The sequence below is a fragment of the Argopecten irradians genome, chromosome 13 (assembly GCF_041381155.1).
Source record: "Argopecten irradians isolate NY chromosome 13, Ai_NY, whole genome shotgun sequence".
Lineage (NCBI taxonomy): Eukaryota > Metazoa > Mollusca > Bivalvia > Pectinida > Pectinidae > Argopecten > Argopecten irradians.
The window spans coordinates 10201845-10228082 of NC_091146.1; the positions used below are offsets into that span (position 1 = coordinate 10201845).

Consider the following 26238-nt stretch of genomic DNA (forward strand, 5'->3'; position numbering starts at 1 on the left):
ATTTTCTGTCATGTTCATATACCGGAATGGAATAATAGGCGTCTTTCAAGTCGACTGAGGCAAAGAAACAATTTTTCCTCATCAACAGTATAGCCGACTTTAAAGTATCCATTTTAAAATGATGATGCTAAACAAACTCATTAAGGAAGCTTAAGTTTAAAATAATACGAATTGTCCCATCTTTTTTCATGCGAGGAAAAATGTTAGAAATGTATTCTCCCTTTGTGTGGTAGGTTGGTTCTTTAATGTTCTTATTAATAACTTTATCCATTAGTTGTCTTTCTTTAAAAGGAAAATTCAGAGGTCGTGGAACTCTAGTCTGTTCTGGATATTGTTCAAATGCAATGGAATACCCATTTACACTATTCAACAGCCAGTCACCGGAAGTGATCTTTTCCAATTATATAAAAAGGTAGCTGTTTTACTCGATAGCAAACTTGTCCGGTGTGTTGTGGAGCTGAGACAGCAACAGGGATTTTGAGCTTACCTTTAGCTTGACCAAATCTAATCTTTTTGGTTTTGTCGGGCCCTCTGTAAAAAAGTCCCCCGGCTTTGACTAGATGGTTTTGGATAGGGGGAGCTTCTGGCCTCTGTTGGAGTGAGAGAAACCTCTACTTCCAAAGGAGTTCTGGTGGTAGCTGTGGTAGTTTCTCCCAAAGTTTTCTTGGTGACCATGGTAACCTGTAACCTTGCCCCTGGTAGACTAAGTCGATGAACTAGAAAGGCCCACTTTCTTAGACAGAGTCCTACTGTCATGAATGTCCTTGATTTTCTTTGGAAAATTGTCTCCAAATAATTCGGTTGTAACAGCATTCCCCGGCACACACAATTTTGATGCCTTTTGTCCAGTGAGTGTTTGCAATTATCCTTCCGGATTTGAGTAAGTTCTGTGAACGCCCATGCCTGCATTTTTATTGCATCGGTAAGTTTAGCTACGTTTTCCTTCACGGAACGTCCTGCGTTCCCTTCCTTGGACGCGGTCATCAAGCTGTCCGTTACTTTCAGAACCGGTATAGTAGCTTTTGCCATCATAGATTGAACTTTCCGCATAGCTTTATCTTTCGTCTTAGCGAAGGATTTTGCTTCCGTCCAAACCTCGATGTTAACCTTAGGCGTAGTTAGGTTAGGGCAGATCCCGGGTCTATCATACTTGGCCTTAGAGTCATTTAGGCGGTGTGTGCCTATCATCGTCCCGAAAGCCCCGTTGCACGAACTTGCAGGTTTTTCATTTATCTTAGGCCCACAAGCCTCCTCCCGATTGTAAATTTCCTCCATCTCACCGAGGAGATCCCTCAACATCTGATGTATCTTGGTTACCGTCGGCGATTTCGTCAAGGATATCATTAAATCCATCCTCTGACATTATCGTCAAAAGTTTCACAGGCGCCGCCATCTTCTTATTTCGTAGATTCCTCCTGCATAAGAGCACCTCCTAGTATGGAGTCAAAACAGTTGACGCGAGAATCCTCCACCACTCAAGCGAATTTCATGCTTTAGCATTGTACAGTTAGGTAAATAAGCATAAGTATATACACACACATATATCTATCCAGGTTGTCCATGTAAAGCTCATATAGCGTATATCGATATATTCACTTGGTGCTGGCCTCACCCGACTATCTAAAGGAATGCTAAGCGTGGGTTAAACAGTAATAAGGTATTGAGCATCACAAACGAATCTATACAGGCACATTAATACACAAAAAACAGTTCACAACACAAAATGCAAGCAAATATTACCAGTGCTGAGCCACACGGAATCCTTCTTATCTTTTCCTTCGTTTTGGTTGTAGCGCTAGCAGACGGTATCTTACAATATGTAATCTGCAGCACAGTCTCCTTGCATGATAGTCAATTTTCAGGGTTAGAACTTTTAGAGTAACCCTTTGCCTGGGCTTCGGTGGAAACATAGAACTGTCTATAAGTAGTTGGGTAATATCGGCTTCTTTATCGAAATCTAAAGCACGGTCTTGGATACAGGATTCCAATTCTCTTACTATTGGTGCAATGCTATCGATTATGTCCATGCGATGATCACGCAGCGTCATGCAACGAAGGAGAAAGTGTTCCTTGTTCTCAACTTCCTTCTTACAGAGTTGACATATTGGAGAAACATTGGACTGATTGAAGCCTTTCCTGTTAGTCCTGTAAGTTCCCGTGGCCAGTTTCAGCTTTGTATGGAGTCTTGGGTCGGGTTTGTGGAGGACGTAATCAACAATGGATGAGACTTGCCTGGATTATACTGTTGCACGCAGAGGTTATTGAGGGAGCTGTATGATTCTGATTGGTTAAAGATGCTCCATCGCCGACAAATGGTATTTTTTCACTATCAAAAACAAGTGCAGACAATTTAGTATTTTACTTCAGTTACAAAAATTACTTACTTTACACCAGTACCACCATTGAAAAGTTTGAGCTTCTAATTTTACTTCAAGTTATGAAAAATAATTAATTGCATCCCGAAAAAATTCTGTGTAACTATATCCTATATGGAATGAAGTACTGATAGAGCATGCACCAAAGGTGGAATACATTATTTTATATTATTTTTTGTGTGAATTAGACTTATAAATACACGATTAAACACCAATTATTGTTCAAATGATGAATATCATTAACGCTTTGTCGGCGATGGAGCATCTTTAATAATTCGTTCCTTCCAATAAAGTTGAATGGTTTTATTTACAAGCGACTTCCATCTCTGTGTTTTTGGTGGATTGTGTTAGAGATGTACAGCATCCGATAGTTGATATCTTGCCAACAAGAATTTAACTTGCGTGAACCATCTCTTGCTGCTAGTAGGCTTGACTGCCAGTTGCCTCGTGGCGAGTTTTCTCTCCACGCTTCCGGACCTTTGTTTGATAACAGCACCATAGTGGATCAAGATATTCTGATGAATCTGACCCTCGGCGGGAATAAGATCTGTCAAGATGTATACTGCAGGGTCCGCAGTAGTTACTGGTAGAGAAAAGACTTGTTTCAAGGTCTTTTTCAGATATAGATCCAGTTTACGTAGGAGAGGTCCTGAAGGTGCACAGACCTCCATGGAATAGAGTAGGATTGGTATTACGTACACTCGGATAAGATGGACTGATGTTACTGGGTCAAGTCCATTTTCACCATGTAGGCCAGGTCTCATCAAACTACACATACGTCTGCTAGCTTTCTGGATATTCATCTCAACAGTAGCTGCAGTTGTAGACTGGGAGACTCTAACCATTCCGAGGTACCCTGCGGATTGTTGAATTTCAATTCTTTCATTTCCCAAACAGTATGAAGAAGACTCTCGATGTTTAGAGCTCTTAATAGCTGAAACTACTATTATCGCACTTGTCGTGGGTTGGAGTATGTATCTTTCCTTCCTGCTATAGTGTACTGTAGCATCTAGGAGCACCTGCATATCCAAAAGATTACTCGCTAGTAGAGCCACATCGTCTGCACAGGTTGGGGCTGTAAATCTGAGGTTAACTATCTTGGCACCTTCTGCAGTACGCTGCAGTCTCTCCAACATGTCGTTGATGTAGATTTTGTATATAATTGTACTCAGAATCCCACCGTGACGCACACTTTGCAAGATACTGAAACTTTTTGAAATTTCTTGGAACGGCCCCGGATGTTGATAGATCCGCCCACTATCCGAATCTAAATCTCGCACGGGGGAGTCGCCCTTCCTACCTGAACAGCCAACACTCCGGTCAAATTGTCGTTCCGTTAAATTAGTTCCTCTGTGTGGGGCTCCAGAATCGATTTTCTTGCCGATATCTTTCACCGAATACACTAGTTTATCAATGATCTGCAGTGTCTGAACTTGTAACTGCAATAATAGTTCAATACTCGACGGATGATCATGGTTTTTCTCACCATTTCCAGCCCCTGAAACACTCCATGATAAGTTCTTCACAATGTAAACAAGTCTTAGAATAAGTTCAAAAAAGTTGAAATCTTCACTGTGGTAATTAAGGAACGTAAACTCGTTTCCGAAAATGACTATGTACTGATCATGACCACTCGCACGACTGTGTCATCTCACGTGATCACTCAATTACCATATATGGAAGTGTGGAATTGACATTTCTTGATCTATAAATGACTGATTGATGGATCTTAACATAAAGACATTTTTTATAGAATTCTACGGTCTTTATCATATAATTTATGTATTTCATCTTCTAACTCCTCCTCCTGTGTTTGTCGTTTCCTTTTCTTCAATGACGAATAGCTAATAGTTTTTCCCCTAATAACTAGTTTTAAGGTTTCCCCAAAATAATTTGTCACTTATCTCGAATTCTGTGGCTTCTAAATTGTCGTTTTCGTCTACTGTATATTGTAGAATGACTTCAGTGATTATAGTTTTGACTAAGTTTACATATTCTGGATCCCCGAGAAGACTATTATTAAATTTCCATGTCCCTCTCCCACTTTGTTTTTTAATAAATGCAAGTTCAACAAAAATAGGCGAGCGGTCAGATTTGTAGGCGAAATACATCCCTACAGCAGGAATATTGTTCTGTAGATCAGAGGATACAAGAAAATTATCTAACCCTACTCTTCTTCCATGCGGACCAAACCATACTAGTGTTTCCCACAGCCCCGATTAGCATGGCGCCGCGCCGTGCCCTTTTTACCTGACGCCATGCCCCTATGACATAACGCCGTGCCCTGTTTGTCCCCAGTACACTTCTACTAAACTACCAAAATACCAGGTAGTGGCTTGATAATTAAGTAAACAAAAGAAGTGTGACCACTCCCTGACCCCCTGACCAACACCCCAGTGGCCCTAATTAGCAGCCTTGGGCTATTTCCACCTTGGCTTGTGGTGTCACTTTCAGGTCTGTGTATTACGTAAGCTGAAGTCAAGCAGCCGATCGGCAGCCTAGAAAACAATCAGCTGGCCTTTCAATAAGTTTTATGACCACAGCTAGTGAGCATTACTTCAAAAACAAATACTGCTTACAACTGTAAATGATTTACTCACGTTTTTAATGTTAAATAGGCCTATCTATATCGGATGGATGTCACAAGATTTGCAATCGTAATGGCCGCCATTTTGGGTGTATTGTAATAGTAGATCCGGAGGTATTGAATTTCAGGATTTTACTAATATTCACGTTTTTAAAAATGAAAACGGTATTATTTTTTTTGGATTTCGGTGTGAATTTATTTTTAGAAAATATATCTTAATAATAATAAAATTATTAATAGCAAAGTAATTAAAATAAATCAAATTAAAAAGAAATCAACTTTTTTCTCTATCAGATTAAATTGAAATATTTTGCATACTACTCTAACACTTATCTGTATTTTCTTAATTTAGTGCTTGTAAATTTAGAACATTATTTTAATTAATTGTCCATTATTATGAAACATGTTATCTTATTCAAATCAATACAGTGTTTTTAATATTTAAATAAAGATATATATTAAAATAAAGGTAATTGGATTGAAATAAAGGAATACATTTTGAATTTTCCCATTCTTTTAATTAATATAAATGAAATTTAGATCTTTATTGTGAATCAATTATAGTCATGATCATATGATCTGCAGATTACAATTTTCAAAATCATTTTTTTCACTCAGAATAATTAAATAGATGTCCTGATATTACTTAGCAACACAGAGAGTTTAAAGCATTTAAATGATATTAAGTTGAACCAGAATTAAATAAACAACAAGACAGTTTTAAAGATTTCCCCTTGTATTGGAAGTTGTCGATATAACCTTTGTGCCTTTGATGGTTATTTATCGCGGTCAAGGTGCCCTTTTCAAAACCAGCACCATGCCCTTTTTTTTCTTGTGGGAAACACTACATACATGTACATTTGTTATCATCTGGATTAAATTCGCTCCAAACTAGACCTAAATTCTGTATCATGTTATGGATTTCGATATTAGCTTTGGTAATGTTTTTATAACGATAATTCACAGTATCTACTTCATATTCAATCGCCAAGTTCCAGTCGCCCGCGATAACTATAGAATCATTTCCAAAGGCTTCATTTTTTTTATATTACTAAAGAATGTTGGATTATCCTCATGTGGATCATATAATCCACAGAGAGTTAGCTTTACATTTTGTATAATAATATTTAAAATTGAAGAATTCCCACCCATGTGGGTCTTTGTATTCATTCTCAACGCTGTAGTCGAAGGAATTTTTGAAAAGAGTTGCAACACCTCTACAATTTAAAGAAAAATACGCAAATTTTATGTCACCTCCCCACTCATCCCTCCACAATATTTCTGTATTAGTATCACTGTATGTATCAATTAATATTGTAATATTGTATCATGCTTTGATCGACACCAATGAAAAATGTCCCGTCTTTTAACCAAGTCACTCGCAAGACCTCGACAGTTCAAGCTTCTGATGCGTATTCAACCCATTTTCAAACAGCTAAATGCTTCTAACTATAAAACATACTTTCAAAAAGTGCACTTTAGATTTATCAAATATAGTGAATGACGCATTTGAAACTGAATATGAAAAACCCCGTTCCCAAATCCCCAAAAAACAACTTCCCTTTCAAGCATTCCCTCCTAAGTTTTCACAAAAACTAGGAGCCTAAGAATTCCTAGATATACCTGAGAAATGACGTTATAATTACTAATAACACTGTAAATATGTAAAATGAAATTGTGGACCACAACTTGTCTTCATGTGCTGGTTGTATGGACTCATTTCACTACATTGTAAATGGAAATTTACTTATTCTTAGCAGTACTGCATTGTGTTATTTCGTTATTTCAGACTTGAACGAGGATTCTTTCAACCCATATGGCCAATAACGACGTGCGACAGCGACAACTGTATGGTAAGTTTGTATATCATCTGATTCATTAATCAATTATTCACCAGTGTTTAGTAGTAGATGGCCTTTTCAGACGATGTCGATTGGAAATTTGATAACATTGTTGACTGTGTCGGACTTTTGAGTATCGGCCGGTCGCTGGAAGATCTTTGCTAGTGTTAGCAGGCTTTTTGAAGATCTTTGGAAGTGTCGAGTGATCTTTGGTGGATTCCATGGCTTCGTTGCCAAGTTACAGGTTTTGACTAACCCTAGATTTTTAAGTCAGGTGTCATCGAATAGATGGATAATACTCCCAATGAATAGTATTTCACTACTTTTATAGCATGCATGCACTTTATTTTGTGGTGTTGGTGTTATTATTCGAGCTTTTTCGTCTCCTTTATGCACACATTCAGAAACATTTACATAAGAACAAGAACAAAGCAATGAAGACAATCTTTCGTTTATTCAGATGTAAAGTACAGTAAATTTTAGGATAAGATTAAACTACTGGTGTAGTCGTTATACCGAGTGACACTCCCTCTTACCCAAAATGGGATGATCTGTCCACTACTGTCAGACGAGCCCATTTCCATTCCTGAGGTTGAGACATGTATTGACGACATGGTATAACTTGCAATACCAATTGAATATTGCAGCATATTTCGGAAAATGATAAATAAATATAAAATGATTCACACAGTCTCCCAATAAATAATGGAGTTATTCCCCCTTCTCCTGGCCTACTTTTCATAAAACCAAGTTCTAAGCGACAGCAAATAAATCTTTGAGCAAAATTTCAATTGCACAACGCATATTATATCCAGGACAGGAACTAGGCTGGGTCATAAATTATGGCACTCTCAAGTCGATGTTTTATTTCAAAATGTTACTGAAAAATTAAACCACGTTTTTCATATTTATAAATAATTGACTCGGAAAGAATGTGATATTGATTGGTAAGAGGTACTGAACCTTCATTGAGTTAGTGAAGAGTTAGGTAGTAGAAACAGAATACCAAACTTATCATTAAATATAGAGATAGTACGGTCTCTGTATAAGTCCGTGTCCTGGATAGGCTAATTCTGCACCATCGTTTACAAACTACACACAAATCTATGGTGTTACGTCACCAGGAATTTAACCTCTAAATATAAAGATAGACCTGGCCAAGGTCAGCTTATAAACTCATCATCAAACTTTAATCATAAGTCAAATTTAAAATCTGAAATGTGAAACGTAAACTAAGGGAGGAGGTCAAAATTTGAAACTTCATGACGAACACTTGTCTGACAATTTCATCTGCCCGACTAACATTTGAACTAAGAATACACGCACGCACACACGTCTAAATTTAGCCTCTGATTTTGTCAGAGAATGAACATCAATCGCCAAAAGAAGCAGACGGGTAACAAACATGCAGTTATCTCCCCTGAAACAGGACACAGTCTACTATACGTGACAATGTCTATGTGAATAAGAAACTGTAACTTTCATCCGATTTCACACAAGACACGGTAAAAGTTATTTTCAGTACACACTTTTCGAAACATTTTTGTATACATTCATTATTTCCAAAGGTAAATGTTTTGAACAATGAACTTATGATGCCACTTATATATATAGCAATTGTTAGATTGAGTTGTTAAGGGGAGATAACTCCGCGTTTAGACTGCTCCCGAACACCTTACATACATCAATGTAATATAAATACAACACATCTATGTACATTCGTTATATGGCTAACTACTACTTCATTAAGTATAACTATATAGCGGGCAAGGAATCAGCTCCAAATCTGAATACAACCTCACACAAGCATTATAACCAACAGTTAGCTTGTCGGTGTCAACATATACACCAGCTGCTAACAAATATCTGGGCTTTTCACTTCACTGTGGAAATTCTAAGACGCCATTTCGATATGTCAGTGGTCTCTTTATTTACCTTATGTCATCTTAACACAAAAATTCGTTATAATTAAAACCGTATGGAGAAATAAAGGTATAATTGTTTTAACTTGACAGAATTATTGCGATATTGAACGGGTATTAGTTACAGTAAATAAACATTTGGGTAGGCCAACCCTTGGTGAAGAAGTCTATTAGCTGTACTAGTTGTAGGTAACTACTTAATCAGCACCAGTACTAACTGTTGATTATAACCCTCACAAACTACAATTATAACTAAACATCAATCTAACAAACATTCGTTTCCTGATGAAACCGAAATATCGTCACTGTCCTCATGTCTCACTCAGACTACATAGATTGTCAGTGGACAAGTAATAAAACAGGCGGGGTTCATTTCTTCTTTACCTCAAAATATTACAGAGGACACAGGCCTAAGAAGAATAATACAAACAAGTTCATTTCCACTTTCCAAAACAATTGTTTTCAGTGAAATTAAATAACAAATACGTTAATTTGAACGAAACTTTGTCCTGAATCTAAATGTACGTTGGCCTGAGGAGTTTATATGTTGATATATATACCACTTGACGGACGTGGTTGTCCTTGACATATTTTAAAGTAAATCAGAATTATGAACACCAAACCTTCAATACCCTGTACTTCTAAAATGAATAAATCTGATAGTTTACCAGCTCTTGATCGACCTAAACAAAAAATAACATCTGCCGTCCCTCATTCTACTCAATGTACAGTCTGGAAATAAGGGACGACAGGTTCAATAAATAAATCAATAAGCATATCAAATGCCCTCTGGTGTTATAAGATGAAATACCAAAGGGAGGTAACCAACTCATTGACACAAAAGGGGAGGTAATTCTCATCCTTTAGGAACAATAAGGTGGTTGCCTAATCTCCATTTTTAGGACGCCTCATTGGTAGTAAAAGTTACAAAAATAATTAAAAATACACAAAACACAATGTATTGCATTTCAATGAGTATTATCAGTGATCATCAACTGACAATTTAACCTAAATTCCTGACAGAAAAAAAACTATCTAAGCTATCCCTACATCGGATGGGGTTAAATTATAGATAATGAAGTGAGATCATCATTTCTACATTGTTTTGTTTGTTCTTAGAGGAAAACCTTGTTTGAATGACTAAAAACTATTAAGAATTTTATCTACCGGAAGTTCCTGAACATTGTTCTGATGATAAGTCTTCGTTAAATGTTGGATTTCAAATAAATGAAATAAAAACATTTGATTCAATGAGACAGGTAAATAAACAACAATATTCCTCGTAATCAAATATAATATACAAAAAAGTATGAACTAGTACAACTGTTATAAATAGTCTCACCATGATGTATGTACCAACACATCATGACATATCGTATATAGCATTAACAAGTGTTTTGATATATATCACAAAGTATAACGAGACACACAACCTTATTGATAGCACTGCCTGGGACAAGCGTCAACTGGAAGAGCATTTACGATTGATTTCCGTCAATTATTGCTGACTCTTTCGAGTTGTACGTTACATCTACCCCTACGTCAAACAAATCACTCCCATACTCCTGTGACGTATCGCCACTGTACACATGTATTGTATTGCTATTGAAAAGTCCATTAATTTGTATCATACGCGTACATCGTCATTACCTCTCCCAATGATTGATTTCAATACAAGTCAACTAGCTCATCAATGTGATTTCATTGTTGCCGTCCCAAGCAGTGATTTTATATATAATATTATGACCTCTCTTTCAAACAGTCAAAACCATGTACACTTCCGTCAGGGGAAATCACTCTACATACTCCTTTTCAATTTGCATAAGTTTGCATCAAAAGCAATCCTACAAAATTTGACGAGACATTTCATAACGAGACTCTGATATCGAGACTTCTATGTAATATGGTCAATAGTTCTGGGTTTCCGCTATCAGATGGACATTCAATCAATGTGAATAATAATAAGCAGATCCATCCAGAGTAACATGCATATTCATGGCATTCAAAATGGTTGTAATCAGTGTAGACATCTAACTCAGATACGAAAAGCAACGTTACAGGATATCTCGTCACAATTTGATAATACATTGCATCAAAATGGGGGAAATGACCAAAACATAAAAAATGTGATCGTATGATAACAGTTCATTGACTAATTAGAGAAAAAATGACAATCAACCAAGCACTGTTGTAAGGGTTACTCTTAATACATTGTTGTAGGTGCTGTCATGGTAACATACACAAGAATATGTTATCACAGTAACATCCGATAGTTTGTTACTATGGCAACAGGTAGTATGGCATGTCACTATGACAACCCTTTATACTATGTACCGAGTACCTTTAACACATTGGAATGTTACACAATATATATAACAATGTCACACGGAGAGAAAATCATCGTTGATGCATTTAATATTTCCTTCCTCCCGAAGGAAAATGAATGGTAGACATGGGGCTCTTCGTGTTCATTAACAGGCGTTTCCCTGAATGGGCAGAGCAATATATTTAACAAATGTTTGTATAAAAAACCCAAAGCTTTAGAAAAATGTGCATATGTTATCCTTTGTATTAAATCCATACGCCCAATGTTACTGTAACAGGATACAAATCAACGGTCTGAACTTTTTCTCTTTCGTTATTTTCGAATTTAACAAATCCTAATTAAACTGAATCAACAATATATATAAGTATTATTTACACATTTTTTTTTATCTAAAACGCCAATAGTGTTGCTTAGCAACCGAATTCATTCTATAACATTCACTTTGATTACATACTCTGTTGTGATGGAAATGTTCTAAATAAATTTCATTGGTCCACAATTCGTTTAAAATCGAATTTAATCTGCACAACAAAATAACGGTCATGGTAAAAATATCACAATATCTGATATACAAGATATCACATTATCCGATATACAAGATATCACAATATCCGATATCCTAGATAACAACATGTCCATACTCCCCTGGTTTGTGAATATTTAACAAGGTCAATGGTAATTACAATTTCCTCCATAAATATGTCGTTCTTAATTTTTACATCAATAGTATCCATTAAAGTAGATTGATACGCTAAATTAAGCTCAAAAATTGCAGATTAATAACAAAACAAAAAGTTTAAAAAATCTCGAACAATTTATCAAGATTTCAAGATGTAAAAGTGATAAATATATAACGGCAAATATAATTCAGCAACGTAGAAAATTAATTGGTTAATTTAATAATAATAATTTTGAATAAATATTCTTAATTTTTAATTCATGATTAAGGATGACACCATTTTCATCAATCAACTTACTTAATTCTTTGTAGTTTTTCATTCTCTATCATTTTCTATCTCTATCAAGTTTTGTTTAAGTTGACATTAGGTCCTTAACTGTCGAATATCTCGACTAACACCGGCTAATTTTCAAGTTGCATATCATTTTTAATAAATATGAAATAAACTCCCCTGTTTTCCAGTTCGGAATAGAAAACAGTGAAAAGAGTGTAGAAAAAAATGTTACTTTTTACAAAAGTGTCGTGTAAAACGTTTATTGGCTTATAAAAGAAACCAAGGCAAATATTTGATATTTATTGCACAGCGAGTTTCAAGTAGGTTACTAGAACCCCTTTATGTAGTATAAACACAACCAGCATATTAATCACGTAATCATTTTGATCTTCTGTTGTATATTTGTCATTTGTACAGATTACACAAGGTTCCCCACAAACTTCCCTGATAATACTAGGGATTTCCCACTACAACTGTAAACTTAAACGGCAAACATTTTTCCAGAAAATGTTTACATTCGTTGTATTGTTGAGTTTCATTAGCAGATAATTTAGATAATGAAGCATAACTAATTTAGATACTCAGCCCCTCTAGACTTGTCTAAGAGACCTTTCCAATCTACTACAGTGCATTGGGCTTGCACTTTTCTATTTAAACACAAATATAAGATCGGAGCAACGATGTTGATGAGAAAGTCCTGCATATTGTTCTTTTACAGGATAAGTGGTATTTTTGCTAAAACCTGCCAATTTGAATCATGATTTTTATTTTTTCTGTCTGAACATAAACGTAGAGGGGATAAATACCAAATAGCCGTTTAACTATTCTATAATGCAATGGGCTATCTACTTCAAAGATGCAAAATATCGCCACAACCGTTTTTCACTGTATTGTTAATGTATATGGTAGTTTTGCCTCTGGTATTCTAATATGTACATATACTGACCGTATCATACCTATAGTGTGCAGTATAGTGCATGGTAATACCAACCAAGGTTATAGGTCAAAGGTTAACTGATACAACCAATCAATGGTGTCCGTGTAGTTATATAGTAACAAAGTTGGTTTCCCAATTATTTGCACAACGCTGTGTTTTTATACAGTTTGAACACATTACACGTTTAAAAGGCCTTTATTTGTATTCGTTAAAATGTAGATATGCCCTGCACCGCAGATATGTCAAGATTTTATTGGACGGAAAAGAGCCAATGAGAAACACTAACATAGATATGAATTTTTTTTTTACAAAATCACATTTTTTTTACATTTTATGTATAAAGACAAAAAAATGTCCACCATCTTGAAACTACAATTTCCCTACTGTAAAATGGAACCATCTAGGTTTCTGATTTTATACGAATTAACTGGATGGTTCCATCTAACTAAAATAGGAATGTAGGATAAACAAGATGGAAAACTACAATCATTAGTATGAAAACACGTCAACATGAGAAAAAATTGCATTTCATTATTTTCTTATTTTACAAAATACACCATTTGATACAGTTTAAATATCAACACATGTACAATATACAATATTATAAACATCACACTTGAAAAGGATTGTAATTCGTAGCTCTAACGTACAATAACATGCATAAAGTTTGTATACAGATGCCCCTAGGCTTACTACTGCATAATAGAACACTTATATATACTACTGACACTACGGGTACCCCTAACTAACGAATACCTCGTCAGCTTAGTTACTATGGTAACCTCAACCGACAGCAATATTTATAAAAAAAGAACAAATAATAAAAAAAACATTAAAGAGACAAAACAACAAATTCCAGGCTGGCAACAAGACGTTTTGGTATCCATGACAACGCCATGGTTTCCATGAGCAGACAACAAGTGAATAAACAAATTAAATGTAACCATGGAGACATTCGTAGGAACTTTTCTTAGAAGGCAGAATTCGGAGAAATCGGAGAACCTAAAACTTCGTTCTGTCCCTGAAAAATAAAAAGAAAAGTCGGTTAAAATCCGTCATATAATGTCATGCTAATTGGAACATCATGAAATATATCGATTTGCTATCTTTGCAAAGAACTTCTTTATAAACAAATCTAAAAAATCAAGCAAAATAATTAAATCTGAAATATTTCGAGAAAAAAAATGGATTGAAGCACAAGCATTAAAACAACGGTATGTTTATCTACAGAAATTGGAAACATTCAAAATACATTGTTCAACTGGATTCTGTTAGAAATGTATGACTATACCAACATAATGTCTTCATGTTCTTTTTACATTTCAATACACCCGTCATTTTTTTTTTAATTATTACAAATGTGCAAAATCAAAATAACATGCAGAAAGGACTTATTGAATACATGAATTGATGAACTAATTTCCAAACTAATAATGTCCGTTCCGTCCTAAATACAAATGACTTCTACATTAAGTATTGATTAAATGCTTTTTATGCAAAAAATACAAATCTACTGGCTGTGCTTGTCCATCCACCAATCAAAATAACATGCAGTGATCACGTGATTTTCAAAGTTGCTAGGGCAATTTTGGGGAAATGTTTTGAGTGATAAAACCTTCAGGCAGAAGCATTCTAATTTATTAAAATTCAACTTACTAATTTCTTATTTACTACAAAGTTGACGTTATCACTTAAAATGAAATCCAACTATTATAACTTTAAATTCAAATGTTCAATTTTAACGTTCATTCATTTTATCGTTTTGGATTGTTAATGAGAACAGGACGGATACAAATGTGTAGTTGGTTACAGCATAAAATGGGACGTTAGAAAAAAATAAGGATACTTAGGCTAAAAGAAGTAAAAGAAATAGTTTTAACTCGATTAAGTATATCTAAGAAAAATTTCCAATGAAAATCACAGATATGCTCAGATAAAATATTACAAAACGTGGAATGGCAGTAACATTCAGAAACAAGCGCTATAATAGTAGAACATATTTGAAATTGTCCGTTTTAAATATAGTCATCTACACCCCATATATTACTTCAGAGACACACTCTCATGTCTCGGAATACTCAAATTGTTCATACTTGAATTGTGATTGGATGTTGCCATAGTAACATTTACACTCACCACGACCTCCCCCATCCTATTTTTTGCATATTCTATACGAATTCCTCCACGGTCAGACGATAACAGTACAAAACCTTGTAGTCTGCTCTTGGCCTCCAAAGCTTGTCTAACATCCTGGTAATGGAGAAAGGTCAAAGGTGAGAGGCCATAGGCGAAAGGTCAATGGATTAGCATCATTGACCTTTGGAATGGATCATCAATAAGTCCCCAATTGGAGATTTAGAGAGGAAACTTTGAGATATGATAAACGATTCTATACTTTTACAGGCAAAGAGCACGTATCAAACACTCCGTAAGGTCATGGTCATTTGTCGGGGGAATCAACCGAATCTATTCTCAGTATGTATATAAATGATTTATAGAAACAGGAATACCCCTTTGTTTTCTCCCAAGTCTAGTTGTTCTAAAGTTTCCACAAAAGACATGTGATGTTTTGATAGATCTTGACGCAAGACAGTGATCATGTTGTCAAGCAAGGCAAGTGTGCACATAAACCCTAGTATAAATAATGGAATGTCATATATATAAGTGTTTGACCATTCCATGAGCAGCAGAAGGGGTGACAGGAGTGCTGGGAAGTAAAATAAGAAGTGATATACGTATCAGCTACATCATTTATCAAAGGGAAACAACTCTAACATGATGCTGTGCAAAGGTATGAAACGATACAATATTGTAAGAAAATGAATTCTTGTAATATATATTTATCCTATCCTGGAACTTTGTAGTGGTACAAACGAAATAACCGTTCTCGGTACAAACAAGTTTAATGAAGAAGAACAAAAGTTATAGCTACATACAGTCGGCACCCAGCATTCACATAGCATTTCAAACTTTCTCTCTCCATATGTAGTACGAATCACTTCACAGATGTCTAAATAGAAAATTGTCCGTAATCATAAATATATCCTTGTGTGTTTTACACTCAATTTACAAAATATTTATCTGACTATTTTAACTGAATTTAGAAAATTTTGTCTGGCGCATACCTAAGTAGATAACGGAATAAATGTTCTGACGCAATACGATATAATATTATCTTACCTAATATTCATCTGACGCAACATAAAACAAAGAATAGCGTTTTTTTCAGAATAGAAAATGAATGTCATTAAGAACGGAGGTCATTAAACAACGCCTTTCTAGATGAAAGAGCCCAAACTTGCGTTCAATAAGCTATGAACGTGCTAGAAGTCAATTATCTGATCAAACCTATAGCACACAGTACAGCAAGGCCAGATAATCTAACAAAGCAATCAGGACACCCTCTAAACAAACGGAAATATTGATGACGGCTGACCTTTGACCTCTGATTGGGCCCACCGCGGATCGTTTCAATGCCAATTAACGATGAATTATTAACACCACGGAAAACAAATGATGTCGTAACTTCTGGCGCGTTCTCCGTGAGGTCTAGAACGAATATAAGGTTATCTGCGTTTATCTGAAATAGCGGCTGATTTGCTAGGGAGACACAGTTGGACTGTGTGCCTAGATCGTCCGCTATATAGGAGACATTATTTGATACAGCGACTTAGACAAATAACACAGTTTTATAGCTTAACGAAGGTCAAACTTAACGTTCCTTCTAATACTGTTACATGTAACTATACAAATGGATAATGAATTGTAACGATTGTCGATCAAAGAAGATACGTATTTACAATTATATGTCATAAGAATACCCCATGTTTTATAGCCGGTGTTTGCTGTATGTAGCTATACATTTGTCCATAGAGAACCAATTAACATATTTTTGAATGACCAATCAGTTGTATTCTTACCTGGAATTCCACAAATGCCACTGGCGATCCACCCTTGTTATGCATTCTTAGCCGGCTGAAACCCTGGAAACTGTAACAAAACGATGTTGTTTAGCCTCACAGTGGAGGGAGAAGGCCTTATCTAAATCAATCTTACTACTACAGTTATCGGGAATTTATCATCTTAAAATACCAAAGAGTATGCGGGTATGTTTATATCTATTCAATGATTGTTACAACTATCTTAATAAAAACAACTTGTACCAGTTACACTCCGACCAGTCTACTATGTTAGGGATAGACTTACATTCATTTAACGGTGATAAAGTTCCTAATAGCCTATAGCATGTAGAACACTAGTTCATTGTTATATCATGTAAACCCAGAAAAAAATCTGTGCCGTTGTAGAAAGATAGAGCAAGAAAAGTCAAAGGTATTCATTCCTTATCAATACAAAAAGTTTAGCAAGTCAAAAAGAAATTACTAATTATTAAATTACATCGCTATCCTGTTTTCTACGTGTTATTTAGTTATTGCATTAACCAGAGGGGGATAATATCAAATTTTGAAGATCGTTGTCTACATGGTTAAGTTACAACAATGTCAGAAATGGCGTACAAAAGGCCAAAAATCTCTTATATTAATGTCAAAGTCACTTGAATGTTTTTATCTTGGGCTAATTTCACATTTCTTTCGGGTAAATATCTCAAACATTTAAAATTATGAATATTTATGTACAAATCAAATCCTCACAAGTGCACTTAGTCACTGTCTTTATTTGGACACAAGAACATCACACATCATAGATATTCGACTATGAGTTTACATTAAAAAAAAATTTCAATTTCTAAAATCAAACGTAAACTTAACAGTCTGCATACCAGGGAATATAGAGCCGTAATAATGCACCGGTATAACTTTGTGGCAAAAAAAATTAAAGTGAAAAATGAAAACATAGAAATACACAATATTTGAGGATGTGAAAGTGGTCGAAGTGAGACCAACTAACCAGTTAGTATATACTCTACAGGCTGCAGCAGAAAGGTCAATACTACAGAAAGAAATTCCCACAAGTGCGTATTAATGTGACAGAAAATAGTTCCAAAGACATTCGCCTGTGACGTGTCGTGTCATACACAAAGATACTGGAATATAGATAATGCACAACACAGAGGTATATATATAAAATCAAACATCTGGTAAAAAGCATAGTTTAAGGTCAAAAAAGAAAATGAAAAAAAAGTTTCAGACAAAATGGTTTGAGAATAATAAAACAGGCTAAATATTTTATTCTGTGTAAAAAGTGACAAACGAAAACAGAAACTAAGATAATATAATATATATACATATATTTGTTAAAATCAAATCGTAACAGGCCAATCAGAAAAGAGGATACATACTTCTTTATAGGCTAAACAGAAAAAAATCAACAGCCAATCAGAACCGAGGTTACACTTTAAAGTGCGATAAATTTCGATAGTGACGACATTTTATATATATATATACCTTTACAAATTTGATTTATATAAAACTGGAGAAAATCCATTTATAAATTCATTAATATTTTGTGATATATAACTGATCCCCATTAATACAGTTGAAATGTACTATAAATAGAATTAAGATGCATTATGATCGGACCTTATCGAGTAGCCAATAGAATTATTTTGCATAGTTTTATAGTTTCTGTTAAAAAATACATTTCAACACTCGTATTTATTTTAAAATATTCCAGGATCCTCAGAAGGATGAAAACAAATCCACCACATTCTTGCGCGAAATCAGCCAAATGCATGTGTTTTTGGTGTCGGTAACTTATATTTGTAAGCGGAGCATTACAATTTGCAAACGCCAACTGCGTACATTATTGCCGATTCTAAATGCCACCTTTAGCTATAACAACATACTGCCTGGTAATCGCAAACATTTCATTTTCTTAAATAAACTAACCAAATATATTTTAATATTTTAACTGCCTAAATAATTTCTTCATATTTTAACTTTCCAAATATATTTTCATATTTTAACTGCCTAAACAATTTCTTCATATCTTAACTTTCCAAATATGTATTCATATATAAACTGCCCAAATATATTTTCATATTTTAACTGCCTAAATAATTTCTTCATATTTTAACTTTCCAAATATATATTCATATATAAACTGCCCAAATATATTTTCATATTTTAACTGCCTAAATAATGTCTTCATATTTTAACTTTCCAAATATGTATTCATATATAAACTGACCAAATAGATTTTCATATTTTAACTGCCCAAATAATTTCTTCATATTTTCACTGCCCAAATATGTTTTCATATTTAAGTTACCCAAATTATTTCCATATTTTCAAAGTAATTTCCTATCGAGTACAAACACGACAATGGTGGATATGGTTGGTATTCTGATGATAACTATAGCGTGAGCTTGTTCCATGCTCCATGTGACTCAGATTCAATTTATGCAATTCAGTGCAGAAAGACAATAAACTTCCTTTTGTAACAAGCATTTCCCAGAGCATGATCTAATAGATGTCACGTGATTTTTTTCCTGCGAAAATTTCATTAATTTCACTTTGGAATAAATTATTCATTGAACATTTTTTTCTTTTCTCAAGCTGTAAATTAAATAAAAATGGTATCGTGAAAGAATTAAAAATCGCCAGCGTACTTGTTTCATGGTATAGTCAGCATGATGTTTAAGCTACATTTACTAAAACACTACTTCTCTTTAATGATCGAATGTTACTTAAAAGCACAGATTTTAAAGGATGCATTGGTGATGCACTAGCGAGAGCAACATCAAAGAAAAACTATCATACATAGTTTATTGATAAACACTGTGCAATTTTGAAATAAAAAGGAAAATATTCAGGAATGAAAGAACCAATTACCAAGTCCAGTCACCATTCAAGTTTGTATTCTTCTTTCTACTACAAACACGGAATTATCAGCAAACAAACGTGACCCAAGAAGTCAAATAAGTTTAAATATTCTGATCGATGTGCACCGATAGGTTGTAGTGTGCCAGCAGTCATACTTAGTATATAAGCTTAGTGTATAACCTCGTGTTTCTAGGTTGCTATGGTGACGTACACACCGTGTGCTGATTGGTCTGTACAGGTGCTATGTTATAAGTTACCTTTATTATTTAGGTCGTCATATCACCGCTCGCTATACAAACAGACGTTATATAGATACGAATATTTGATCCAATAAACACCTGTAGAACTTGTTTAGCATGAAGAGAAGTGAGCTACGGTTACATCATTTGAGATTATATTGTCAAAGCTAAAATTCCAAATATAAAACGTGATGAATACACGATCCAAAATCAATCTGATGATGAACTAACAGACCTAGGTATTCATGACGTAATACACCGAATACAATGACGTTTAGCACATTGATGATGTAATACACCAATACTAATGACGTTTATCACAATGATGATGTAATACATTAATTCAAATGGCGTTTATACAAATCTTTTGGTGATTAAATACAAACATATCATGCAGATGACGTTGATCATGCCTTCTGATGATGTTAAAATTTTTGATGACGTCAAATTAACTTTAATACAGTCATAATCCTATACTGATAATACTTTAGTAATGAAGAATTAAATGCCTATTTTTCTGAACATTGAAAATGTCACATAACATTAAATGCAAAACGAATTCAATTGGCTACTGGCTATGTCCTCCCCATTGATACTCATTCTGTCCTCCCCATTGATACTCATTCGATGTCAATTAATGAGAAAAAAAAATCTTATCCTCCATTAGGATTGGCCGGCTTATATTGCGATCCGTTCTGGAGCAAAATGGTAATGTAATGGTTAGTATATATATCATCCCTTTATATGGTAGATAATGAGTGTTAAAACTTTAAGGACTGATACAGTTTTAGAATATTTCCTTGTAAGCGTTGGTTAGAACATGCATGTGCTAGTGATAATGTACCAATGTACCTGAAATTGAACATGATCTTTACATAGAAATGATTTCCTGATTTTCAAAACAGAATAGATCACAATAAATGTTCACATTTTTAAAAAAAATTGGACTAATTTTTTTTGTGTGTAACTGAGTTGCAGTATACCGACATTTGCTCCAAAATAGATCGCAATCTCTGGTCATGACAATGCTTCTCATAGTTAACGGATTTAAAATCCATTTTCTATGTGAAGTTATCCCCCTTTAACCTGTGGTTGGCGTGATAAATCGCTCAGAATAACAGGAGGGACTTGAAGCCGACAAACTTAATGCTATAAAGATGTCATCTGTCCAGGAATCTCCACACTAAATCTGACGATGATTATATCGTACTAAGTGTGAAACTACAGTCCAAATCACACGTACTCTACCTCACTATCATATTACCACCATTGGAATATTGCTACTCCTTTTAACGAGAACTTGTCCATACCATTGTAATATCATCACTCCAGGACGCTCCTAACTTATGACATAATTGTCCATAGAACAGGAGAAGTCACGTGGCGATAGGTGATAAGCGACACTCATGGAATGCCATAAACTTTACAACACAACTTTGGCGACCGACACTTCCTCTCCACAGCAGAACACGGTGACTGACACTTCTGAATTCCTCTACACAGCAGAACACATAACTTTTCATTACAAGTGAACTAATGCGATAACGTTATTCCGCGTGACATTCAAAGACTGGTACAGTAATTTTTTTTCACTAACAGCTTGATTAATTATCAACTTTCATTGCCAACACCGTTAAATATCGCGAGGACTATGAAGCACTTGGCGATCATCAGAGAATGATATCGTACAAAAGCATCTTCAACAAGGTATCATGATCCACTAAGCTACATTTGTTAGAAATATTTCAGAAATTCAACTCAGTACACTCTTTGACCTTTATTATACCGAGACCTTTTACCTCTCAACTGTGACCTTGTCGACATAAAATCAGAGCAACCAGATATGCTAACCCGCTAAACTTTCCTGAAATTGTCATACTCTAACAGTCAACCACAGGCCAAAGGTGTTACCATGACCACCAGAAGGTGTTATGTCAACCAAGGGGAGATAACTAACCTGCTAAACAGATCCTTTAGTTCCTGTTCAGAGGAGAATTGGCCTAGATTGGCCACGAACAGCGTGGAGCATGGTGCGTTGTTTGGTGTCAGCGGCACCCCTGGGCTCGACGTTGCCGCTGCAGCGGCAGGTGTGGTGCTCATCGTGCTAATAGGGCTAGTTAAGATAGGCGTGGCGGCAATAGGGGGGTGTGGCAAGGCGGCCGACACAGCAGAGGGGGCCATCATGGCAGGGTGGTGAATCTGAGAATAACCAATCGTATTGTTGGTTGTATGTTCATTGACCAATCAATTCCTTTGTTTCTTAAGTTTTAAAGACAAATGAAGCAGGATGATTTCAGCACAAATGTAAACCTTTCAGGAAGATTTGTTTTTGAATCTTCGGGTATGGTTGGTAGATTCTGAGAATAAAATACCACTATCTTTTTTCTAAAATATTATTTTCAAATAAATGAAAATTAGAAACTGAAAAACTGAATTTGCATAAAAATTTGGAAATACAACAGACTTTAAAATCATGTTTGACAATGTTATGTCTTTTTCAGACTTGAATTGAAACAATTGCCAGAAAATGTTTGGCCAATTTGAATGAAGAGTTCCATAACAAGGTAGGTAATCCCTCTCTGCCAGTCAACTGTTTTGTCATTCCTTTCGTTTCCATGACTCATTTGCTGTTTTTTATACTTCAAATTTTGATATTCGTAAGCATTTAAAATGTGGGTAAATTTTGACATAAAATTAAAATCAACGATAACATTAAAGCCAGCAAATTTGTCATGGAGGTCAAATTCTAAGGCTGTGAGGTCATCGCCATGGAAACCATCTACTGTCATCATACAGTGCCATTTACAAAGTGCTGAGAAGTTATTAACGCATAACTGTGAATAGTAAAATGTAAATATATATATATATAAATGACAACTAATTCAAGGTGAAGAATAATAAATCGGCAAACCAGATTCAATTCAAAATTTAAATCAAAACATTCAAAACGGACGGAAACTGTTTCAAGGTAAATAAATAAAGGCTATGTTATTAAGTTTACATGCATTATTGCAGTATTTTTTCTTTTATTTTATTTGGAACAGAAGAATATTTTCAGGTATTAATGTTATGGGAAGTTTTGATTACACTTATACGGACACTGGCATGTCACATGACTGATTTGTAAACTCTGAATTGGTCTGGTCATGTCATCAAAGCCATGTTGCGGTATTACTTAGACCCATCATGCAAAGGGACTTAAGTCATAAAGAGAAATCAGAGATGATATAAAATAGTGATCAATTTCATCAGAGCTACACACATCTCCTTTGTAATTTGCACTATACACGTTGGTTTGCTGCTCTTGTATTTCCTCTAAAAGAAATACCAAATAGAATATCAAAGTTTGATCTAAGTTTACACTTAACTTAATCCAAGTTACTTTCACTCTCCCTTTTCTTTCCTTTAATGCATTTTTATATTTTATTTTTACAATTCACTTACTTAACCAAAATATTTAATTTTGAAATAGAATTGAATTGGATAGAAGCGTAATTTTATACTTTTGTTGATAGTAATCAAGTTACAAGAAAAGGCAGTAGCTCCAAATTATCACATAGTTATACGAAAACAATAATTGGGAGAAAAGGTAAAAAAGAACAAATTTTAGAAAAGAACGAAAAAGAGTAGAAAAAAACAAAAGTTAATGACAATAAAAGTAACAGGAGCTTGCAAAAAGAATATGGGATCGAGAAAGGTTAAACTTCAAACTTGGAAGTACTACATGTCCTATATTAACATCTGGAAACTTATTTACATACATTGTATGTTTGCATCCATATAATTTTGAAAAACAAATAATATTAACCTTAATCTCTACCACTTAATATCTACCATATTTCTTTTCCTACTCTATCTATAATGAATCAAATCTCGATTCCATAAAATCAAAGTTAGATTATTTAATTTAAAATTTTGCATGGACATATTGGGACATTGCAGTATCTCAAATACTTCATATGTAACAATAAATAAACACAATCACCCCTAAACATTCAACATGGACTCACCCATTCTTAGAAAGGAAAGAGTTCATATATATATTTAGGGAAGAATGAGTTAATCTATTGGCATTCATGGGCATATGAATGCTGCAATAATAGATCTAATCAGTGTGTATGGTACCATTCCACAATATGGAATATTCAAATTAACCATTACTTATAGCAACATAATTAAGTAGCAATCATACAAATGAACTGTATTTCAACCATGCATTGAAAATAGTTCATTTCCAATTATAGTTGGCAAGAAATGTTTAAAGAATTCTTTCAAATAGGTTCAGATAGTTGTTTAGTTCAATGACTAAAACATATTAAATAATTTTGCAATTTTAACCAAATTGACTTATCTTTTTTGTATGGTCATCAATATACCTCCTCCATTTTTTTTTTAATTTTCTTTAGTTTTAATTGGGGTAAATTTTTGACTAATTACCTGAGCTAGTTGGTGGTACCATTCCTGTAATTTGATTAGAACATAGATCAGATTCCTCAGTATATTGTGTACTGGTACAGCTTATAAACATTTTCTGATGTGCACTCTCCAGATCAATTTTTTAGAAAAACAAACTTGGGGCCAGTGATACTGGAGAAAGTCTAAGTGCAGTGTGTAGCCAGATAAAAGTGACAAGTTCCGTGCTTTTACTTGTTTTTCCACATATGATAGTTTACTTTACCTCTTCTATTGTCATCAATCTAATATTTTCCAGAAATTATGTTCTATGAAACCATTATGACAGCTTCTATGAAAATCTATCCTTATTATCGTGTATCATATATTTGTTTACCTATTTTTATGTTTTTGGTGTTTTTGTTGTGTTTTAGTTATATTTTCAATAACTTCAATATATAGTTTAAATTTTTACAACAGAAAATAGAAAGGAGTACTTTCAACCAATATCAAACTGAAAATTCATTATTACTTCTGTTTTTGATTTTAAAGTATTTTTAATTAATTACTTATTTAGAAAATGTATATATTTTATTCAAAGAATTCTATTTTTCAATCATATTTTATATTTATAATTTAAACAAAAATAATACTTTAGAATATTGCCTTGAATATTATTGTATAATATTGTGGAATCAAGCAATAAAGAGGAATATGTCACTTTTAGCTACAAGTAAAATCTCACATTTCAAGCCAATTTAAAAATACTATTAGGTGCGATAAGGAACTTGAAATATGGACATGGTAAATTTTGGCTGAATATCTAACTCATGCAATCCAAACGGTTGAAAGCTCTCAGTGAGATTAGTCGGACATCCCAGAAAACAACAGAGAAACGGGAGTAACCCAAGTACAATCTACATACAGTGTGCAGGTAAAATGGCTTGATATCTAATGTGGCCTACCTGAGGAAGTTGCTGTAACCACGTGTCCTGAAAGGTAAGAGAGGTCAAGGTCAAAATCTACGTAAAGGTAAATGTTTGGGTCACCATTGTGTTTTTTCTTCATTCATTTATTTTTTCAAGTTAAATTAATTAATGGTGACAATAAAAACTCAAATAATTCTTTTCATCAGAAGATTAAAATATAGAAATTTCTGTTTTATTCAACTGAGAAGAAGTTATCTTTTGAAATGTTACATAATAGTTGCACATAATGTGCAATAATATTTTTTCTTTCTTTTTTATCTTTTTTTTTTTAAATAAGTAGAACAAAAAAGTTATCTTTTGAAATGTTACATAATAGTTGCACATAATGTGCAATAATATTTTTTCTTTCTTTTTTATCTTTTTTTTTTAAATAAGTAGAACAAAAATGCAAGATTACATTTTTTCATAAGGAAGATTATTTTTCTTTGAATGGTTATCACAATGTCAACAAAATAGAATGATTCTTTTTTCAATCCAAACTTGTATAAATTGTGCAAAAATATGATAGTAATTTTCTTTTGTTGCCAAATCACACCAAATCAACAAAAATAATTCTCATTACTTTTGTATTTAATGTACAGGTATTGGTGACTGGGTGAAATGAGAGTGACACAAATATGTCCCAACTGTTGGAAGCAAAGTCATTGGAGGGACACAAAATAGTGATTCTCCTAAAACCTGTCTCACATGAAACATGAAATTTTCAAAAATTCATTTTTTTTCAAAGGATCATTTTTTTTCTTAATTCCAAATTTAATTAAAAAGAAAAAAAAAGAGTGAACCAGTTTTTATCATCAAACTCCATTCTGCCAATAAATACTTGATTAAAATCATCAACCTGTGTAAATTATTTTCATTACACAAATTGTTAAAATCATACAGACAGGGGCAG

General features: G+C 34.1%; 1 protein-coding gene across 10 annotated transcripts in view; it reads right to left on the reverse strand.

Annotated features, from left to right (window-relative positions):
• Positions 1-7238: 7238 nt before the first annotated feature.
• LOC138306090 (RNA-binding protein, mRNA-processing factor 2a-like) overlaps positions 7239-26238 on the reverse strand; it is a 138255-nt gene continuing 119255 nt past the window's right edge. For 6 of the 10 annotated variants that reach the window (XM_069246445.1, XM_069246444.1, XM_069246443.1 and 3 more), the window contains exons 7-12: positions 25323-25349; positions 24403-24426; positions 21923-22164; positions 16862-16931; positions 15078-15191; positions 7239-13962 (exon numbers count right to left, since the gene is read on the reverse strand). In XM_069246445.1, coding sequence (XP_069102546.1) covers positions 13912-13962; positions 15078-15191; positions 16862-16931; positions 21923-22164; positions 24403-24426; positions 25323-25349 — 528 coding nt within the window. In that variant the 3' untranslated portion in view covers positions 7239-13911. Of the gene's footprint in view, positions 13963-15077; positions 15192-16861; positions 16932-19983; positions 20016-21922; positions 22165-24402; positions 24427-25322; positions 25350-26238 lie in introns of those variants that run through there. The other 4 variants (XM_069246447.1, XM_069246446.1, XM_069246450.1 and 1 more) reach the window with 3 other exon arrangements.